This window comes from Protopterus annectens, chromosome 2.part1 (genome assembly GCF_019279795.1).
Source record: "Protopterus annectens isolate FY-2018-M chromosome 2.part1, PAN1.0, whole genome shotgun sequence".
Taxonomy (NCBI): Eukaryota; Metazoa; Chordata; order Ceratodontiformes; family Protopteridae; genus Protopterus; species Protopterus annectens.
The window spans coordinates 69,635,789-69,658,239 of record NC_056729.1 but is presented as its reverse complement, the minus strand read 5'-3'; the positions used below and the strand labels follow the sequence as shown (position 1 = coordinate 69,658,239).

General features: G+C 40.9%; 1 protein-coding gene across 2 annotated transcripts in view; it reads left to right on the top strand.

The window, feature by feature from the left end:
• Positions 1–22,451, top strand: part of NCAPG2 (non-SMC condensin II complex subunit G2) — a 1,874,483-nt gene that overhangs the window by 519,849 nt on the left and 1,332,183 nt on the right. For both annotated transcript variants that reach the window (XM_044062031.1, XM_044062030.1), the window contains exon 9: positions 13,005–13,091. In XM_044062031.1, coding sequence (XP_043917966.1) covers positions 13,005–13,091 — 87 coding nt within the window. The remainder of the gene's footprint in view (positions 1–13,004; positions 13,092–22,451) is intronic.

Below are 22,451 nucleotides of genomic sequence, written 5' to 3'. Positions count from 1 at the left end.
ACAGGCGATCCAGGAGACACCTGTGCTTTTGGCAGGGAGCTAGTCACTACCAATTTGGAGCTCTGCCCTTTGGCCTCACTACAGCTCCCAGTGTGTTCACCAAATGTATAGCAGTAGTAGCAGCTCACTCAAGACATGTAGGATTCCGGGTGTTTCCATACTTAGACGATTGGCTCTTACCGCCACGACCAGGCATCTACTAACCAAAGCCAGGGATACAACCTTGCAACTCTTCTCCCACCTAGGGATTACAATAAACTACGAAAAATCTGCCTTAGTGCCTTCTCAGCATGTGGTATTCATAGGAGCAGAATTAAACTCGACACAAATGACAGTGAGACTTCCATCAGAAAGGATCCAAACTCGAAGACATCAGGTGATATAACTTTTAAGAAGGAAGAAAGCACAATCAAAGATGGTCCTAAAAGCTATGGGGATCATGGCAGCAGCGATAATTTTGATTCCCCTAGCACATCTCCGTATGAGAATTTTTCAGTGGTTGGTCGATGCAAGAACTACCGATGTCTCTCAAAATAATCTTAAGAGGAACTTGCAAGAGGGATCTTTGATGGTGACTACACTCCACTCAAGTGACCCGTTCTCCCTCAACCAGTCAACCAGTGACCACAGTGACCACGGATGCCTCTCTGATAGGATGGGGGAGCATTATCTGAGAAAGACAGTCCAGGCCACCTGGCAGGATCAAAAGGACCATTTGGACATCAGTGTTCTAGAGATGAGAGTGGTGCTTTTAGCATTGCAAGCATTCCAGGACTCTCTTCCACTAGGAGCTATTGCAATCCAGACAGGCATGTCAGTTGTATGGTATATAAACAAAGAGGAACCAGATCTCTCCCCCCTTTGTCGAGAGGCCCTAAGAGTATGGCAGTGAGCAACCTCCTCCCAACATTTTCTGATAATAATGCACATCCCTCGATAGCGGGCAGAATCAGTGGAGTGATTCTGATGCCTTACGAGTGGTCCCTAAAACAGAAAGTAGTGGAAAAAATTTCCAAAAATTGGGCCAGCCTTGCTGAGACCTCTTTGCAACATATGTGAATGGCCAATGGCAGCAGCTACTTTGCCCTCATCCTCCCTCTGAGGGACTCACCAAGGGATGCACTTGTTCATGGTTGGCTCCCACCCTGGGCCTCCTCTATGTATTTCCCCGTTTTCCACTAGATCTCAAAGTCCTCCAGAAAGCCAATTGTATGGGAAGGGACTTGATACTCCTTGCTGCATACTGGCCTTGACAATTCTGGTTCCTTTTCCTGTGGCCTCTTCTTCAGGCGGAGCCCTGGATTCTGGACCCAGTTCCAGACCTTTTGACTCCTGTGTCAGGAACGATCCATCCATCCCTTGAGACCCTCAGACTGACAGCTTGGCTGCTCCAATTCCAACGATAGCCAGGTCTCCAACTCTGTCCTCTCCAGTTAAATACATTCTAATCTGTTCTCGCAAGGCTTCACGAGGAAGATCTATAAAAGCAAATGGAAAAGATTCTCCTTATGGGCTATCCATAACCATGTCTATCCCTTTTCTGCTCCAGTTAGTTTCAATCTGGATTTCCTAGCAAAACTTTTCAGCTGCAGCTACTGTTAGAGTTCAGCTAGCAGCGATCTCGAATTTTCACTTGGGAGACCCTGGCTCCAACATAATGTCTCAAACTATGCAAAGCCTTTCTCAAGGGTACTTTGTTATTAAGACTACCTATCAGAGACCCTGCAGCACCATGGGACTTAAATTTCATCCTGTCCCGTATTGTTTTTCCTCCGTTTGAACCAACGTCGTCTTGTGAATTAAAGTTTTTGACCTGGAAAACCATTTTCTTGATAGCAATCACTTTTGCTAGAAGGGTGTCAGAGTTGCAAGCTTTGTCCATAAAGCCCTCATATTTGCTTTTCCATAGAGACAAGAGTGTCTTTGTGAACAAACCCCTCCTTTTTACCTAAGGTAGCTTGAGAGACAAATTTGAATCGGAAGTTTTCTTCCCAAATTAAGAAAACAAGGCAGAATACATGTTACATCAACTGGATGTACATAGACAGTTAAGCTGTTTGCCTACATAGAACTGCAGAGTTCCGAAAATCTCATCAGTTATTTGTTTCTTTTTCAGATTCAAAGAAAAGTTCCCCGTCTCTAAAGTTACACTTTCTAAATGACTTTCAGATTGTACATCCTTTATGTACAAGTCAAAATAAAGAACTTCCAGGAAAAAGTTAAGAGCCATTGCAACTTCTTCAGCCTTTCTGGCTTAATTCAATTGATACAATTTGTGCTGCAGCAACATGGGTTAAACCACATACTTTTATCACTCATTACAAAGTTGATTTGACCTTCAAGAATAGAACTTCTTTTGGATCCATGGTTCTGAGAAATATTCTCCCATGAGCCACCCAAGATTCAGTGTGCTAGGGACTCTGTCCCAGCCTAGTAAGAATGAAGACAAGATAGGACAACATCACATAAAGAAGTTATGTACTCACCATAATGTTCCATGTGTGCTGTCCATCTTCACTTTCATTCTTACATCCCACCCTCCTTCCCCCTTCCCTTCTTTTACTCCTAAAAGACTGGGTCTATACAAATTGTATTACCTTGACCTCTGTCCTTCAACCTCTGGATTCTTCATTGGAATACTCATAACTTTATTATTAGGGCAAACAAGATCTGGAGATGATTCTAGTGCATGCTGGGAATAGGGATTTAGCCACGAGCTAGCAGAGGTCCTCTAAAAATAAAGGCTGAGATGGATCCGAGCATCAGATCCGACCCCAACCTAGTAAGAATGAAGGCGAAGATGGACAACACACATGGACCGTTATGGTGAGTACATAACTTCTTTTTTTGCATAAGTTAATCAGGAGTCTATATGTGTGAAGCCATTCACATAGAGATGATAATTTGGGTTGTAGTGTTGGTTGGAGGGTTTGTTTCATTTTGAAGGAGTTTAACATAAGAATGTCATCAGCTTTATGTTGGGGAGGTCTAGTGTGAAATTAAGAGAAGGGGGCCTAACACTTAATTGTGGGATCCTAGTGTTAAGGGTTCTTTTTTTGAGAGAAAGTGTTATTACTGTAGAACTTGAAGGTTCTGTTTTTCAGGTAATTTTGAACTATATAGTTGTATTGTCTCCAAAGTTCAGCATTTTTAAGTTTGTAGATAAAATGATTAACTGTGTCTTGAATGACCTGGTTATGTCTGTGAAAATTCTGGATGTCATAAGGCAGTTGTTATATAGCTCTTATCAGTTGCGAAAATGAGAACTGTTGTATTGATGATGGAGTTTCTGAAGGAATGTTGGTGATCACAATGGAAGCCCTAGCTATTTATGTATTTAAATAGTTGCTTGTATATCATGTTTTCATATATTTTTGTTAACTGATAGAGATTGACAATAGCTCTATAATCTTTCATTTGGGAGGATGAGTGGACTTTTGGTAGAGGAAATGATGATGTGTTTGAATTCTGTGGGAACAGAAGTTGTAAGCGATAAGTTAAAAATGTGTCAGTGGTTTTGCTGTTTTATCTGCTGCTAATTTGAGGAAAGTGGGCGTAGCTTACTGAACTTATTGTAAGTGTAATTTCGTTTTAAGAGAAGAGATTTAGTTTCTTTAGGGGAAATGGCAGTAAAGTAAAATATAGCTGCATAGTCTGATAGTGGATAGAGTTGTGTGGGAGTTTTGATGTGTTGCCGGGGGGCATGTTCAAAACGTTTGTGGTTATTTAGTTGTTTGCTTATAGGGTTGGGAGTGAGATCTGTGATTTTACCTGTGAGCTGCTTTTCCTTGTAGGAGACTTTTGGCTTTGAAGCAAGGGTAGTTTGTTTCTTGGGTATAGTGCCATAGCAGAACTTGTTTCTGTCTCTTGGGCCTTTCTGTTTGACACTTCCTCCCAAACACTCTCTATCAACTGCCTATATTTGGCTCTGTCATCTAACAGTTAAAGCTGCATCTGCAGCAGCAAAGTCAATGTCGTTGTACTGGATTTGTTGTGTAGCAACTTAAATGTTCTCAGATGCTTTGTATAACCCTACAAGACTGGACTCCTTGGCAGATGCATTATAGTAAGTAATGTCAATATTCTAATTATAACCTAGTCAGTTTTTTTTTTTTTTGCCTTTTACTGTTCTTTGCACATTATTAAACAATTCGGTAATATGCTGTATTCAGTTTTGTTATGCAAGTCATGACTGAAGAGGGGGGTACAAATGCTCCAGTTCACCTGTCTGATAAATACAAAGATCAACTCATTAACACCTTTGTGGTGCAGAATGTTGCACCTCTAGCAGTCTGCACATGTCTTGCATTCCAGAGCATTTTGAGTAAAATAAACTTAAAAAAATAAGATAAACAAATGTAAATATTTTGTGAACAATAAAAGCTATTAAACCTGAACAAATAGCAATGTTCTCATTAAAAAGTGTTCTTTACAATTGTAATAGTCTGTGGAATCATAGTCTTTTCCATAAATACTGTAATATATTATAATGCACACAAACCCTAAATTATATTTTTTGTAAACTTTCACAAATAAGTTTTCATATCTTAAACTGTATAACATAGACATATGTTGTTAGAACATTTTTTGTTAACCAGACACAAGCTTTCATGTGGCAACAAGAAATTCCTCTGTAAGTGTATGTTTGACATATTTACATTTAAATGTTTCATATTTCTGTATAGTTAGCAAAACAAATACTGGATATCTCCAGATGTGCAACTTGCAGTGCAAATATTAGTCTTCTTCTACATCATCTAAGGTCACACTTAGTTATGCAAGAGTTTGTAGGATTACTGTTGTAGTATAATTTGTTGTCTAGCTTCACCCTATAACTCTACTCTGAAAGTTGACTTTCAGTAGTCACTTATCTTTCAGCTGGTGTGGAAAAGTACAGGTGCCCCCCCCCATTTTAATATATCTTTCATTTGCTGGCACTTCTGATTGTTTGGTGAGCTGAAAGAAGACCGATTTGTTTCCAGTTTCCTTAGAAAGAAAGAAGGCTTAAATTGGGGTACTATTCTTGTCTCACAGAGCCTTCTATCTGGCCTCATGAGTGCTTTGAATGCCCTCTACATACGAATCTAGGATTAAATAATTGAGTTCCAAACTGTATAATTAAATAGAGTTCCAGACATGGGACCAAGGAACTCCTTGGCATATTACTCCAGATGTGTAATTTATACTACCTTTTGCACACTTAATGAAGCCTTTAGAAAAAAACAATATGCAGATTCCATGAGTTGCTTTTCCTTTAGTCAGATGTCATGCCTAAAAGAACACAGACCTCCTAAGTATATCTGTTTGCTAGATTGCAAGTAAGGACCACTGCAAGAACTTCTTTATGTATGCTTTTTGAAAAACATACACCTGTTTAAAGTGTCCACGCTTTACCCCTCCTACTGTCCTCAAAAGGTGGAGGCCTAAGATTTTTCTCAAAAGTGCATGTTTTTGTAGGCAACTGCAGGGTCCTTGTGCAAACTTGGATTGGGAGAATCTAGTGGGAAAGTGGTACAGCAGCTGGTAGTCCCAAGGCCCTGTTGATGAGCACTTGCAGTCATGGGTTCATATTTAAGTCAAAATCACAATAGTGGGTAGCCGTAAATCCAGAAAGTCCAAAAGTATAGCTTCAAAAATAAAAAAGCAGATGCTTGAAACACAGTAAAACCGTTGGTTTATTAAGCAAGCATAAAACTTTCGCCGACAGGCTTCATCATCATCATCATCATTTTGGTTCATATTTAAGTACTAGGCTAACTGCACTTGCGGGCCATTTCAAGCCTAGTCACTGCCCTTTTAGTGCTGTAATTAACCTATCCTATTTTGTTAGAGAATGGCCTTGCCTGTTTCTTGGCCAATAATTATATATTGCCCCTAATGATTGGGTTGGGAGGGTGGCTTAATGGCTAAGGTCTTTGCCTTACAAACACAAGGTGCAGGGTTTGAGTCTCGCAGTTAGCTTAGTACTAAACTATGAACCTATGAGAACAACAGGGATCATCCATCCTAATCTCCTTTTTTCCCCAATTTCCACATGGGGTCAGGGCGTCACTTCAACAGTGACAGTCATCTCAAGCCAAGGTCCAATCCACTACTGTATGTCTTTGAAATGTAGGAGGAAACCGGAGCACCCGGAGGAAACCCACACGACCACAGGGAAGGATATGCAGACTCTGCACAGAAGGCACCCCAGCCGAGATTCAATTCGGAGAACCTCTTACTGTGAGGTGGCAATGCTAACCGCTGCACCACCGCGGCTGTCAACCACCAATAATTTGAAGGGACCCATGGATGGGATAAAACATTTAGGAGCTGCCTCTGTCCATTAGTAATAGAGGGGGCAGTCCTGAGGTAAATTTTCAGTTCTTCATCTATACATCTAAGTTATGCTTGAATATGGACAAGGGTGAACTTTGTTTTATGTGGACAGGGAGTCTGTTCCAGGGTAGCAGTATCATCTGTGAGTTATACCTGTTTCTCCAAACCATTCTGTTGAGGTAGAAGAGGTTTAGATCCCTGGATTGAGTATTTCTGATACTGTCTGATTTGCTGTTGAGCAGTAAAATCCATCAGTACTGGGCTAGAGGGTGCCTTGTATGCCAGACACAGGTCAACTAATAGCATTCTGTAGGATACCTTGTATAATGACAGGGCTTTTAGTTGGCCCATATAGGACATGTTATTTAGGCCTTGTATGCTTTTAGTAAGGTATCTCCATGATCTTTGCATTTGTTGCATGTCTGGACAGGTACATACCACAGAGGGCATTATGCTCAGTTATTGGCCTAAGGAGGGCTGAGCAAAGGTGAAAAATGACATGCCTAGATCTAGACAGAATCTTTGTTTGACTGTGCAGTATAGAAGGCATTACTTGCAACAGTGGACACGCTGGTCAAAAGTTAGGTCACTGTCCACATACGTTGTCAAATCATGAACACCTGGGTCATCTTTTGGGGGTGTGTTGTCAGTGTGGTAGTTCCCAAGGATAGATGATTTCCCAAAGGATACAGTAATGCATTTTTTTGGCATTTAGTTTCAAGCCATGATTTTTGGTAATCCTGTTATCTTTTCCTGCCCCCCCCCCCCATCTTTTTCTTATAGTGTCATGATGCACTGTATGGGGTGAATTTGGATGCTACTGTAAAGGATTTTAAAATGCTAGTGTCATCAGAAGAGATGAAGATGGCTTTTTTCAGCTAAAAAAATTACATTGTGGTGTACTAGTGAGAACTGTAATAAGGTGCATAGTATTTTAGAGCCAGTATTATATTTTTTGTTTTATCTTGAGATGGGCAACTTGTTTTTTGTCATTTTTAGAATGTTAATGGTGGAAGAGTCTGAACTTGGGATCAGTATGTTGGAAAAGACCTTACGCTAGAGTCATTCATAATATGTATGATTTGCACTGTCACACAAATGGATATTTTGTAGTTTAGAGTCTGTGACTTCTGAATTGTCCACCTGCCTATGATTTACAGGTTTTTGTCATACACTGGACAAATCTGGTATTGCAGGAAAAAGTGAGAGAGAGATTTCATTTCTGGGGAATGCCTTCTGCTTCATGTCAGGGAAGGACTTTGCCCACGTGCTATGTACATGTAAAGACAGAAGTGAAGTAATTTGTCATCTGTATTTGTCTGAGTACCTTACCATATTTGCAGTTGTTTTGTCAAACGTTCACTAGTTTCAGCAGGGGTGGCTCGTGGCATCGGACTGCAGCCCCCTCAGCCTTGTGGACAGTGTATAATTTAATTAATTTACTGTATTATTATTTTTTTTTTTTATTGTGTCTCCGCGGTCACTCAGCATTATCAGCAAGCCGGTCCTTCCTGCCTCGGCAAGTTAACTGGCTCGAGTTGCGGTGGTTTTAAATAAAGACTTTTTTTTTTTGTTTTTGCTGCAGCCCGGAGAGGAAATTAAGGCATCAGTGTGATGCCCAGCAGTCTATGCAGTTCCAAACTGCATAGAATTAGAAGGGGTTCGGACTGCGATGTCCGCAGGCACGTACATGACGTGCTTAGGCTAAATGTTGTTGATTGGTTGTCGCTCTCTTCCCGGGCTTTATGTGCTGGGAAAAGAGCGAGAATCAAACAGTTTCACTTGCGAGTCGTGGCTGACAAGGGAAGGAAGGATTTTATCATTTACCTATATTTTTTTTTTGTGCGACCTATATTTTGGTGCTGTTGCTGTGCTGAAGAAAGAAGTAGAAGAAGAGGAAGAAGACCAGAGTAGAATACAGTGAGTATTACCTAGATATTTCTCCAAGGACAGACAGCACATTTGGTGGAGCACAGTCTACAGAGACTTTGACAGAGTTTTTTTATTTATTGCACCCTGATAACCTAAGTGGACTGGTCAGTGACCCTTTTCACTCATGACCGGGGCTCCAGAGGAACAACAGTATATAATTTTATTCTAAAAATGTATCTTATATATGCCAGTTAATGTAATGTTACATAAGTTAGTTTACAACATAAGCAGCAGAAAGCAACATATTTGCAGAGAAGTTAATTTAAAAGACAGAATGTTCATAGTTTGAACACTATCAATATGTATAGATTTATATAGCCATCTATTTATCTATCTATCTATCTATATATATATATATATATATATATATATATATATATATATATGGATTCCAGTTGCCTGGTCAAAGATGGCTTTCGTTGATAGGTGGAAGTACCATGTTTTTTTGGTTGAACATCCAGTTTATCTAACATTTTTTTTGTCAGGTGTGTGTGTGATTGAGAATGTGTTTGAGTTGGGGTTAGAGTAAGAGTTAGGTAAGGGGCTCAATTAAGTGTATTTAATTGTGAGTGTTTACTGTTAGGGTGAGGTTAGGGGATACATTTAGTGTGTGTGTGTGTGTAAAATGCCCCAGTTGTCTAAGTTTATAACATGGATATTTGAAATTTGTCCCTATTTTAGGGACTGTATTTCCCCATGATTGGCTTTGTCCAGGTATTTGTGCTAAGGTTGAAAGTTATTTATCTATGGTGAGAAGTGTATTCATTGAATGTTTGGGGGCTGTATTCCCTCCCCATTACTGGCTTTGTCCTCATGTTTTTTGCTAAGAGGTTGAGAGCTATAGTGAGAACTGAATTCACTGAATGTTTGGGGGCTGTAATCCTCCCCATTATTGGCTTTGTTCAGGTGTTTTGTGCCAAGAGGTTGACAGCTATGCTGAGAACTGAATTCACTAAATGGTAGCCATTTAAGTTTATCTTCCTCTCTCTTACAAAACGGCTGATTTGGCATAGTGGTATGTTTCTCTGACTGTTTTGCACAGGGTCCCCTGGGTTAAAGATGTGGCAGTGAAATGTATGGTGGTAACACAGCATTTTATTCTAGCAACTTTCCAACATTATACAAGTAATGTTTAAAATGTGTCCCTGGTTGTCGTCCCCCCCCCCCAATAAATTTCGGCTTTTTCCAGATTTCTTGTACTGTAAAGTTCAGAGATACAACTGCGTGTCGAGTAGATTTTACAAGGAGCTGAGAGCTGCAGGGGAACAAAACTTTAGTGCTGCTTATTCTGAGTCTGCTTGCATTAATAGCACAACAGGTAGTGTACTTGCTTTTGATGCAGAAGGCTGTGGGTTCTACTCCCACAGTAGATAGATGCATTGCTGATACTGTACTGTGTTGTAAAGTGGGTGGATGCTGCAGTCTTTTTGGCAAAGATACCTAGAGTAGTAACTATGAACCTATCAGTTTGCCATACAGTCCCTATTGCGATATTACTAGCTTATTGTTTTTTTTAATGCATGCAACATAGGCAATTTATTCCTCAAGGGCAGCAGGCACTTTATTTGTAGATGAATAAACAGTGACATATAAAGTTGTTTGCTAGCAGCAACCTCTTCATTGTTATAGATTTCTTTAATGTGGAATTATTTAGATGACTTTTACTACTTCAGAAATTGTGCATATTTACTGATACTGGTGGACTGTAGAAGGTTGAGTAGACTTTTATGATGGAAATGTTCTGAATTGGGTAGTTTTGTCATTGGTGCATGCATTTTGTTTCATTGTTTACTGGAAAAATGTTCAAAACAATAAATTTAAAATGCCGTCTAACAGCTGTACTGTATTGTACAAGGAATATAATTTAGTAGAATCAGGAAGGTGTATCAAAGAGCACATGTATGTTTCATGTGCAAGGGGCCTATGATTTGAAAACAGCCCAAAGTTAATCTTTATCTGCCACTGGCAAAATGTATTTTCTTTGAATGTGGGTTTCAATGCTGTTTCATTGAATGTGCGTTTCAAGGGCAGAGATGTTTTTAATGCTAAGCCTGTTTTCATTGTGAGACTGCGTTGCTTTGTTTAGCAGATGTCTTAGCGTTTGTGCTGTAAAATGCAAAATAAAACTTTCAAATGAAATCCAGATCATCATAGAAGTAAAGCAGTATGCACATATGGTAAGTGGAGTGATTTAGCCAAGTAATGGATCGTTGGAATGGCTGCGGGGGGGGGGCTCCATTCGACCATAATTTTGTGAGGGGGAAGGGTGGCAAACTCAGACAGCCCCAGCTGAACTATACCTCCCAAATGTCCAGATTTTCACAGAATGAATAGATTTTTGCTTCTTATTTTTGGTTTGTTCCTCATATTTGTGGTTTTCTGGAAAATTATTTAGGAATTAAGTCACCAATGACACTGAGTTTCAGACTTCATAACCTTCAGAAAAATGCATGCTGAAGTAAGATCTGTTCTATCAACTGTCTCAGTTTATACAAGAGCAATTTTTAGTACTGTTTATGTTCCCCCAATATATTTGGCCTTGTCCAGATTTATTGCATTAACAGGTTGAGAGGTACATATAAATAAATTGCTTTATAGAATTTAGGCATAGCCAAACCTCTCAACTGTCCCCGAATTTGGCTCAAAATGTTGCTTTTCCCCTAATAATCCCTCCGTAAAATAGCAACTTTGGAAGAAAACATGGAGGGTTTACAATTTAGAAATAACTGTAATAATCAGAGTTATAGATTACTTTTATTTCAGAAATGCATGTAGATTCTTTTATTTTGTCAGCTGCTCAAGTTAGCAGTACTATTATTAAAAATGTCCCTTCTTTGACAGGTTCCCAGCTGTATTGTGTGGCTATTTTATATTTTTGCATCACATTTTTGGTCCATTTTTCATAAAATTGTGTTTTTTTTGGCAAATTAGTGACAAATCATTAAAGACTGAAGTTAGAAAATAATGACAGACATTTGAGTTTCAGATTTCATACCATTCAGAAAATTCATACTAATGCAAGACCTATTCTATTATCTTTCTAAGTTTATAAGAGCAATATTTAAAAATTGTCCTTATTTTTTGGCCTTTGTCCCACTTCTTTGTATGGCTTTGTCCAGATTTCTTGCTCTGAGGTTGAGAGGTATGAAAATGTGTCAGGGCCATCACAGTCAGCCAGAGACATTTCAAATTGTGACATACTTGTTGCACCCCATTCCCCCATGTAGTGGCTCTGGATGTGTCGAAGCAAGGCAAGGAGTAGTTATGCAGTGTAAATGTGCAGAGTATCCCCCCCATCCAAGGTAGACACAAGTACTAGAGTGGCTTTTCATCTGTCCTTGATTTTTCCAGAATAGTCTGGTTTCTGTCATATTTTTTGTACTGTTGATGTATGCTTATTACTCAAAGTGCCTGTTGCTCTATGTTTAAGTAGCAATACTTTAATGACCATCAGGTAAGCTTGGCTGAGATTGTAAGATGCAAGTAAGCTTTAATAAGCATACTGCTAAAGAATTGCCAACATCGAAAGCCTTTCTGTTGTTGCCATGTAGAGAATACTTAACTAGATAACGTATAAGCCTTGGGTATTGAAATGCATATGACAGTATTTGTAATAAAGGACAGGATTACATTATTTTAAGAAGTTCATTACACTTGGAGACTTCCAATCATCTCTGCAGGCTTTACCCATAAACTAAACAGAATGCCAATTGTGTGGTCAATAACCTGTACAGTAATCCTTTTAAGCAATGCATCTTGAGCTTATTTCTTGTTTGCTTTTCATTTTTTACTTTGATCATGGTTTCCCCATGAAACAAGTAGATAGTTGTCAGGCAGCAGGTCTTTTTTTGGATAAGAAACATTTTTACAAGTGGGGGCATCAGAGATTTCTACTTTCAGCATGTTACTTGGTACTTTAATAAAGCTGAATATAAATTATAATTAGAACTGCAGTGCAAGAAGTGGTTTGAGTTGAGTGCTGCTTGTTTTTCTTATACTTGATTTTGACTGGTATTCCATTAATGTATTTAAAAAGTAATTTATTTTTTCATGCCTCACAACCTTTTTGTTTCCATCTAGATATTAAGTAAGCTGTTATGCAGCCAATGCATTGAAATATTTTTATTCTTCTACACTTCATTTTGTCTTGATTGGACTCTCATAATGACGGTTTCGCACCCAGTGCAGTGTATTTAGTTAGTTTTTGTGGTTTTGAACATAGCTCCTCCCCTTTCTGGTTGGCCACACCCCTTCCCATTGACCCCACCCATTCAGCTGTCTCCAGATTTGAAGTCACCAGCCGCCACTGTGTTTCAGTAATGTCTGTTTATGTAGATGCCTCTGTTCCATCACTTGTTTCCACTTTTGCAATCACTCTGAGGCATTTCTTCATGTTACATTTGTACTCCTTATAAGTCAGCTCTATAATTTTCAAAGAGCTACCTTCCTCACCCCCCTCCAAACCTTATTTTTTCATTAGCAAGAATGTGGCTAACCTCTTCAGCTTGAGCGGTTCATGTTTTGCTATAGTCATTTATGGGATAAATGAATATGATTTGTTTGATATGAAATGCTCCGATTTATAACTAATATTTCATTTTCACATTTGATGAACTTGTCAGTTTGATTTGCATCTTGTCCGAAAACTACCAGTGTCTACCAAATATACTCAAACTATTTGCAGAGTCTACTTTATGATAATTTTAAAAGGTAAGAAAGTAAGCTGATTTATTTTTTCCCCATTTACTTTCCAGACCATTGAAACAAGTTGCATACAAGATTTTATGCACCATGGTGTTCACCTGCCCAGGAATTCTCCTGTGCATCCCAAAGTACGAGAGGTAATGCATCTGAAAAATCTCAAATGTTTTTGGAACAGCCTTTATGTAAGCAAAGTATATGAATTTGTTTTCTGATAATGGCTTAAATATTTTAGATTTTCATTGCAGGGCTTAATTTCTTTTGTCATCTTTGTGAGTAAAGAGCTATACAATGCAAAGGCACGTGCAGGGCCACATTTTTGTAAGACTGTGATTGCTCAGTGTTGCCCATGCTGCCTTCAAGTTTTGGTGTTTGAAGTAATAATATGTGGCTTGGAATTGTATCTTTGAAGGATTTACTTTTGTGCAGTTTCTGCTTTTGCAACTTGAAGTGCTATAAGTATCAGCAGGTAAAGTAGTGGCTCCTGGCTGTGTTATAGGCCCAATCCATTTGTGCCTCTGCAACTGCATGAGTGACCCGTTCCCCATCAAATGGAAGTTTTTTTTCGCTTGCAGTGGGGTTTTGTCAGTGGTAGTACTGCTGACTGCATTCTGAATGACTGTTTCATTTTTCTGTAAATTAAAATTAGTACCCTGGTATTATAATGGATTTGTTAAAACTGGGAGAGTAATGGGTGCTTAATCTGTTTCAGGTATTTTTTTTCAGACATGTTTAGTAAACATGACATTTTTAAAGGTGACATAGGTACACATACAGTAATAGAAAATAAAAATCCAAACATTTCCTCTGTTGTTTTCATGCAGTAGACAGGTTTTCCTCTTTTTCCAATCCCTCCAACATTACATAAATTGCTAAACTTCTGCCTTCCCATCAGCCTCTCTCCTCCTCTTGAGCAATATGTTGCATGTATTGTTCCCACAAATTCCGTTTATTTCTCTGTTACTGCGCTTTCTGTTAGTCCCACCTCCAATCCATTTATTTCCTTTTCTGTATTCACTACTTCAATTAGAGTTGATTTATTTTTTGATACCCATTTTCTAGTAGATGTTTTGTTTTGGTAGCCATTTGCATTAAACTTAGGTTCTTCGTTATATCTAGGCAATTCAGATCCTGTGCTGCAGCTCAAAAATACATATGCTCTCTCAACATTTCTGACAGAGTACTGTGTAAGGAATTTTTAAAATCTGCCAACTTGTTACACTCCCAAAAGCCATGCATTTGTTACCTCTCTTTTTCCTGTAACATTTCCTGCATTTGCTGTTTACTTGAGGAAAAAGTCTCTGAAGTTTACTTGCAGTATAAAAACACCTATGCAAATTCATCCAAGCCAAAATCCTGAAGCTTCTGTACTTCATTGCATAAATAGGAGCCATACATTTCCAGTTTCTCTTCCTTATCTAACATCTGATTCTTAATTATCATGCAGTATTTTACATGCTCTACTAATTATTCATTTTTTTTAACAGCAGCTTCCGTTCTAGACTCTGCTAAAAACTATATTGAGGTTGGAATTTTGCTTAAAATTCCCTTATCCCTTTCTCTTTGCCTATAATCTGATATCAATCGCTGGTAGAGACGGTAGTCTGTAACCTGTGGTCCAAGCTTCTACTTGGCCTCATCCCACTGTTACTTTTCCTTCCGTCGTTATTGCTCATAGTGCCTTGGTTCCTCTGACAATTTTCTCCTGTGAATTCCAGCTCCCCTTTCCTGTTTTCTTTACCCATATTTGCAGCCATTCCTACCAGGAAACACCCCATCTCCATTCCCATTTTGGGTTAGCTCTTAGAAAATGTTCTGCTAACTTATGAATATAATATTTTGTATGGGTGGTGGTGGTCTCCTTAAGGATATTGCATCCAGAATTCTTCTCCCTCGTTATCTTTCAAATTCTCCTCTAGCCCCTCCCCCATTTCAAGTTCATTATTTCCACTTTTGATCTATGATCTTCTGCTTGTGGTATGTGTACGTCACTGGTTGTCGGTTTTGTGCTAAGTTTAACAAGCGCACTATTAAACGTCGGTTTGATTTTGCCCAACATTATTTTGGTAGAAAATTCAATTATACCATGCCGTCAGAACTTCCGATGACCAGAATACACAAAAAGCGCAAAGTCAAGGATAGGCATCCGAGACCCAAAACTGACGACGAAGCCTCTTTTAGGCAAGTCGCCGGTTCTCCGGTTGTCAGCGAGGCGCCTTCGCAGCCCCTGACGACCGCTTCTATAGAACCACAGGCCGCCTCTGACTCCCACGTGGAGATGACTGGGCCTTCGGACACACAAGTTATTCAGCCTACCGAGACTAACCTTTCAGAGGGACCCGGAGTAGCTGAGCAACCCACAGCTTCAGAGGGGGTCTTCAGACCTACTCAGTTAAGCATTAAACCCACAGCTAAGTCTAAGCCTCCTTTAAAAATCAAAGAAACAAATACAGCATTCTCCAGGGCAGGCCTCCATGCCTAAGAAACAAATGCTCAAAATGGCCGAAGACCTAATCACTCTGATCAGGGGGTCCCATCCACCTCTTGATAAAAGGCCTAGACAAGATGCAGACTATGACTCATCCGACCAGGTGTCCATCTCTTCTGATTCATCCTCAGACCTAGGATGCTCTTTACCCCCTTATGAGGATTCTGATGCTGAGGAATCAATTCCATCAGCCTCACCACCTGAGGACTACTCCTTTGGGAAAACCATACATACCATGAGGGAGCATTTCCACTGGGAAGGCCAGGATTACTCAGAATCCAAGAAAAGGCTCAGAGACTTCCTTTTATTACCTCAACACAAACCCCTTGCTATTCCACCAGTGTTAGATATTGTGGATGATGTGTATACTGAATCCAGCTTAAATCCTGATTCCTTACCTCCAGCTCCTGTTAAACCTGACTGATACTACAGAGTCCCTGACTCACATACATTTCTGTATAAAAGCCCTGTAGCTGACCCTGAAACTATTTCTCAGGGACCCAAAGGAGTTAAGGCCTCATCAGCCAAGAATCCAGTTCCCTCTGACAGAGATTCCAGAGCATTAGACAGATGGGGAAAGAAAGTATATACGTCTGCAACTTTAGCAATGAGAGCCTTAAACTGCCAGTTTCACATGCTAAAATATCAGCAATTTTTACTGTCTCAGTTAAAACAAAAAATGCTACCAGAATCAGATCCTCCTAATTTTAAAGAGATGCAGGATTTATTGCATGCAGCTGAACAAGTGGGAAAGCATACTTTGCAATGTGGTTTTGATTCTCTAGAGGCCTCTTGCAGGGCAGCAGTTACAGGCTCTGTCATTAGAAGACATGCTTGGTTAAAAGAACATATGTTACCAGATCATGTTAAAGCAAAATTATTGGATGCACCTTTGCAGCAGGATGTGTTATTTGGAGTTAAGGCAGAAGAGGTATTAAAGAAAATGGAGGATAAGGCAAAATCTATGCAAACGGTGAAGGATTTCTTACAGGTTCAGCCTTCTAGATTTAGCAGAAACTGGTCAATTAAGAATTGGTCCTTTCCAATTACAGACAGACCTCAAAGGGGAAGATACAGACGTCCAAGAGGTAGAGGTCAAACACAAGGTCCTTACAGGCCTCGACAATGAGTTGCATCAGGCCAGAAAGAAGGGGAAGACAGGCCCCAACTATATAAAAAGCAGCTCCAATGACTTCCCACTACAACTGCCAAACAAATCCCTCTTGGTAGCCCCCTTGGGAGGAAAACTGGCACTCTTCTACCACAATTGGCAAATGATCACCAAAGACTAATGGGTTCTCAACATTGTATTTCAAGGTTACAGGTTCCACTTTCACACTCTGCCAGGGTTAAAAGGAATGCCAAATCTGCCACCAAATCAATGGGCAGAGGCTCAAAAACAAATTACAGCACTCATGGATATGAGAGCTATTCAAAAGGTACCATCACAGGAGCAAGGACAAGGATTTTACTCAAGACTCTTTCTGGTACCCAGAAAGGACAAAGCCTGGAGGCCCATTCTGGATCTTTCGTCTCTAAACACTTACCTGGATGTTCCGAAATTCAAAATGTTGACACAGCAGCTTCTTCCCATGTTGGGCAAGAAAGCTTGGCTCATGACTTTGGACCTCAAGGAGGCATAACTGCATGTCCCTATCAGACAAAACTGCAGAAGATACCTCAGATTCATAGCTGGTTCAATGCACTACCAATTATCTGCACTGCCCTTTGGCTTATCTACTGCGCCCAGGGTCTTCACAAAGTGCCTGGCACCAGTAATTGCATTTTGCAGACAGAAAGGAATTCAAATTTATCCGTACCTGGACAACTGCCTGATTCAAGCAGAGAGCAAGGACATTCTTCTAAAGCATCTGGCATTTGTAAAAAAGTTATTAAGTTGCCTGGGGTACACAGTAAACGAAAAGAAATCAAAACTAGTGCCCTCACAAGAGATTATATTCCTGGGTGCCAGCTTGAACACAACTGCCCAGATGGCTTATCTCACGCCAGACAAGCAAGGACAACTGACTCAATACTTTCAATTGATGGCAACAAAAACCCAATTCCCTGCAAGAAAAATTCTGCAGGCCTTAGGTTACATGGCATCCTGCATACTACTAATTCCATATGCCAGACTGCATATGAGGAAACTACAATGGTACCTGAAGAATGTATGGTGTCAAACACTGTCAAAGTTTGGAAACAGTTATACCACTAATCTCTTGCCTTCAACAGGAGTTTCAATGGTGGGTTCAAGCTTGTCATCTCAACAAGGGACAGCCTTTTACACAACCCACAGCCAGGCAAACACTGACAACAGATTCATTGGATTATGCCTGGGGAGCACACATGGCAGGCAAATGTATTCAGGGCACGTGGCCCGCAGAACAAAAGCATCTTCACATCAATCAAAAAGAGATGCTAGCTGTACAAAATGCCCTTATAGCTTTGCCCAACATTATTTTGGTAGAAAATTCAATTATACCATGCCGTCGGAACTTCCGATGACCAGAATACACAAAAAGCGCAAAGTCAAGGATAGGCATCCGAGACCCAAAACTGACGACGAAGCCTCTTCTAGGCAAGTCGCCGGTTCTCCGGTTTTCAGCGAGGTGCCTTCGCAGCCCCTGACGACCGCTTCTATAGAACCACAGGCCGCCTCTGACTCCCACGTGGAGATGACTGGGCCTTTGGACACACAAGTTATTCAGCCTACCGAGACTAACCTTTCAGAGGGACCCGGAGTAGCTGAGCAACCCACAGCTTCAGAGGGTGTCTTCAGACCTACTCAGTTAAGCATTAAACCCACAGCTAAGTCTAAGCCTCTTTAAAAATCAAAGAAACAAATACAGTATTCTCCAGGGCAGGCCTCCATGCCTAAGAAACAAATGCTCAAAATGGCCGAAGACCTAATCACTCTGATCATGGGGTCCCATCCACCTCTTGATAAAAGGCCTAGACAAGATGCAGACTATGACTCATCCGACCAGGTGTCCATCTCTTCTGATTCATCCTCAGACCTAGGATGCTCTTTACCCCCTTATGAGGATTCTGATGCTGAGGAATCAATTCCATCAGCCTCACCGCCTGAGGACTACTCCTTTGGGAAAACCATACATACCATGAGGGAGCATTTCCACTGGGAAGGCCAGGATTACTCAGAATCCAAGAAAAGGCTCAGAGACTTCCTTTTATTACCTCAACACAGACCCCTTGCTATTCCACCAGTGTTAGATATTGTGGATGATGTGTATACTGAATCCAGCTTAAATCCTGATTCCTTACCTCCAGCCCCTGTTAAACCTGACCGATACTACAGAGTCCCTGACTCGCATACATTTCTGTATAAAAGCCCTGTAGCTGACCCTGAAACTATTTCTTAGGGACCCAAAGGAGTTAAGGCATCATCAGCCAAGAATCCAGTTCCCTCTGACAGAGATTCCAGAGCATTAGACAGATGGGGAAAGAAAGTATATACGTCTGCAACTTTAGCAATGAGAGCCTTAAACTGCCAGTTTCACATGCTAAAATATCAGCAATTTTTACTGTCTCAGTTAAAACAAAACATGCTACCAGAATCAGATCCTCCTAATTTTAAAGAGATGCAGGATTTATTGCATGCAGCTGAACAAGTGGGAAAGCATACTTTGCAATGTGGTTTTGATTCTGTAGAGGCCTCTTGCAGGGCAGCAGTTACAGGCTCTGTCATTAGAAGACATGCTTGGTTAAAAGAACATATGTTACCAGATCATGTTAAAGCAAAATTATTGGATGCACCTTTGCAGCAGGATGTGTTATTTGGAGTTAAGGCAGAAGAGGTATTAAAGAAAATGGAGGATAAGGCAAAATCTATGCAAACGGTGAAGGATTTCTTACAGGTTCAGCCTCCTAGATTTAGCAGAAACTGGTCAACTAAGAATTGGTCCTTTCCAATTACAGACAGACCTCAAAGGGGAAGATACAGACGTCCAAGAGGTAGAGGTCAAACACAAGGTCCTTACAGGCCTCGACAATGAGTTGCATCAGGCCAGAAAGAAGGGGAAGACAGGCCCCAACTGTATAAAAAGCAGCTCCAATGACTTCCCACTACAACTGCCAAACAAATCCCTCTTGGTAGCCCCCTTGGGAGGAAAACTGGCACTCTTCTACCACAATTGGCAAATGAATCACCAAAGACTAATGGGTTCTCAACATTGTATTTCAAGGTTACAGGTTCCACTTTCACACTCTGCCAAGGTTAAAAGGAATGCCAAATCTGCCACCAAATCAATGGGCAGAGGCTCAAAAACAAATTACAGCACTCATGGATATGAGAGCTATTCAAAAGGTACCATCACAGGAGCAAGGACAAGGATTTTACTCAAGACTCTTTCTGGTACCCAGAAAGGACAAAGCCTGGAGGCCCATTCTGGATCTTTCGTCTCTAAACACTTACCTGGATGTTCCGAAATTCAAAATGTTGACACTACAGCAGCTTCTTCCCATGTTGGGCAAGAAAGCTTGGCTCATGACTTTGGACCTCAAGGAGGCATAACTGCATGTCCCTATCAGACAAAACTGCAGAAGATACCTCAGATTCATAGCTGGTTCAATGCACTACCAATTATCTGCACTGCCCTTTGGCTTATCTACTGCGCCCAGGGTCTTCACAAAGTGCCTGGCACCAGTAATTGCATTTTGCAGACAGAAAGGAATTCAAATTTATCCGTACCTGGACAACTGCCTGATTCAAGCAGAGAGCAAGGACATTCTTCTAAAGCATCTGGCATTTGTAAAAAAGTTATTAAGTTGCCTGGGGTACACAGTAAACGAAAAGAAATCAAAACTAGTGCCCTCACAAGAGATTATATTCCTGGGTGCCAGCTTGAACACAACTGCCCAGATGGCTTATCTCACGCCAGACAAGCAAGGACAACTGACTCAATACTTTCAATTGATGGCAACAAAGACCCAATTCCCTGCAAGAAAAATTCTGCAGGCCTTAGGTTACATGGCATCCTGCATACTACTAATTCCATATGCCAGACTGCATATGAGGAAACTACAATGGTACCTGAAGAATGTATGGTGTCAAACACTGTCAAAGTTTGGAAACAGTTATACCACTAATCCCTTGCCTTCAACAGGAGTTTCAATGGTGGGTTCAAGCTTGTCATCTCAACAAGGGGGACAGCCTTTTACACAACCCACAGCCAGGCAAACACTGACAACAGATTCATTGGATTATGCCTGGGGAGCACACATGGCAGGCAAATGTATTCAGGGCACGTGGCCCGCAGAACAAAAGCATCTTCACATCAATCAAAAAGAGATGCTAGCTGTACAAAATGCCCTTATAGCTTTCAAGGACCTGCTGCATCCAGGACAACTCTTGTAAAGACCGACAACACCACAGTTATGTGGTACATAAACAAGCAAGGGGGCACTCACTCCTACCCCCTATGCAGACAAGCCATGACCTTGTGGAACACAGCTATAAACCTTCAAGTTCATCTGCAAGCACAATTCCTGCCAGGAGAGAAAAACACACTGGCAGACGACTTAAGCAGAAACATCATAGATCCCCACGAATGGGAATTGAATCCACAAATATTCAGAATGTTAACACAGAAATGGTGGAGCCCGGACATAGATCGGTTTGCATCTCCAATAAACTGCCAGCTACAAAAATTCTGCACAAGGAGTTACTATCCACAAGCATGGAAAGTGGATGCCCTCTCATTTAGGTGGGAGAACCTACAAGTATACGCTTTCCCACCACTACCTCTCCTGCCAAAGGTACTCATAAAAGCCAGGCAAGAAGAGCCAAAGATGCTCCTGATTGCTGTGGCCAGTCTGGTGCACTGGTACCCAATCTTAAGCACAAGCTTAGCACAAGAACCACCCTGGATTTTGCCTCCAATCCTACATCTGCTGACTCAGCACAACAATCAAATTCTACACAGCCAGCTAAAGACCTTAAACCTAGCTGCATGGAAGATTCCTTAGTCAAGAAAGCAATGCCTCTCTCCAAAGCTGTTATGGATGTCATTTTGGAGGCCAGAAGGCCTTGTACCAGGAAAGCCTACTCGGATAAATGGGAGAGATTCTGTGCCTGGAACCAAGCTCACAGCCTTGACCCTCTTGTTCCAAACATTCCTGAGATGCTACAATACTTAACTGAGATGCTGGACAAAGGCCTCTCCTTCTCATCCATCAAGATCCATGCCTCTGCCATCTCTGCTCATTACAACACGGATCCACCAATTTTCTCTGATCCTCTGTTAAAACAGTACCTCAGAGGGGCTAAAAACATAAGACCACCCCGTAGAGCACCTACTCCAACTTGGGACCTGAACTTTGTTTTGGAAAACCTAACTTTACCTCCTTTTGAGCCAGCTAACACAGCACAATTAAAATATATCTCTTGGAAAACTGCTCTGCTCCTGGCATTAACATCCGCACAAAGAGTTTCAGAATTACAGGCGCAAATGGCAGTGGAACCTTTCCTCATTTTCCACCAGGACAGGGTGTCTTTTAGAACTAACCCTACATTTATGCCAAAGGTGGTATCCAGTGTGGCTCTAAACCAAACTATTCACCTGCCAACTTTTTATCCTAAACCACAGAATAAAGGGGAGAGACTACTGCACTCTTTGGACATTCACAGGCTGTTATGCTTCTACTTGGACAAAACCAAAGCTTTCAGAAAATCTGAGCAATTATTGGTAGCATATGCTGCAGGAGCACAGGGAAAAGCCATTTCAAAACAGACCATTTCAAAATGGATAGGTATACGTTTCTGCTACACATACCATGGAAAACCTGTACCTAGCAGCATTAGATCTCACTCCACCAGGGCAACAGCCACTTCAACTGCCTACCTCAGGGGAGTACCTACCAAGGATATTTTGGAAGCAGCAACTTGGAGTTCTGTACATACCTTCACCAAGCATTACCATCTGCCTCTATACTCTAAATCCAGAGCTGGCTTCACCACTGCAGTGCCTTATAGCCACCCCTAATGCCTTAT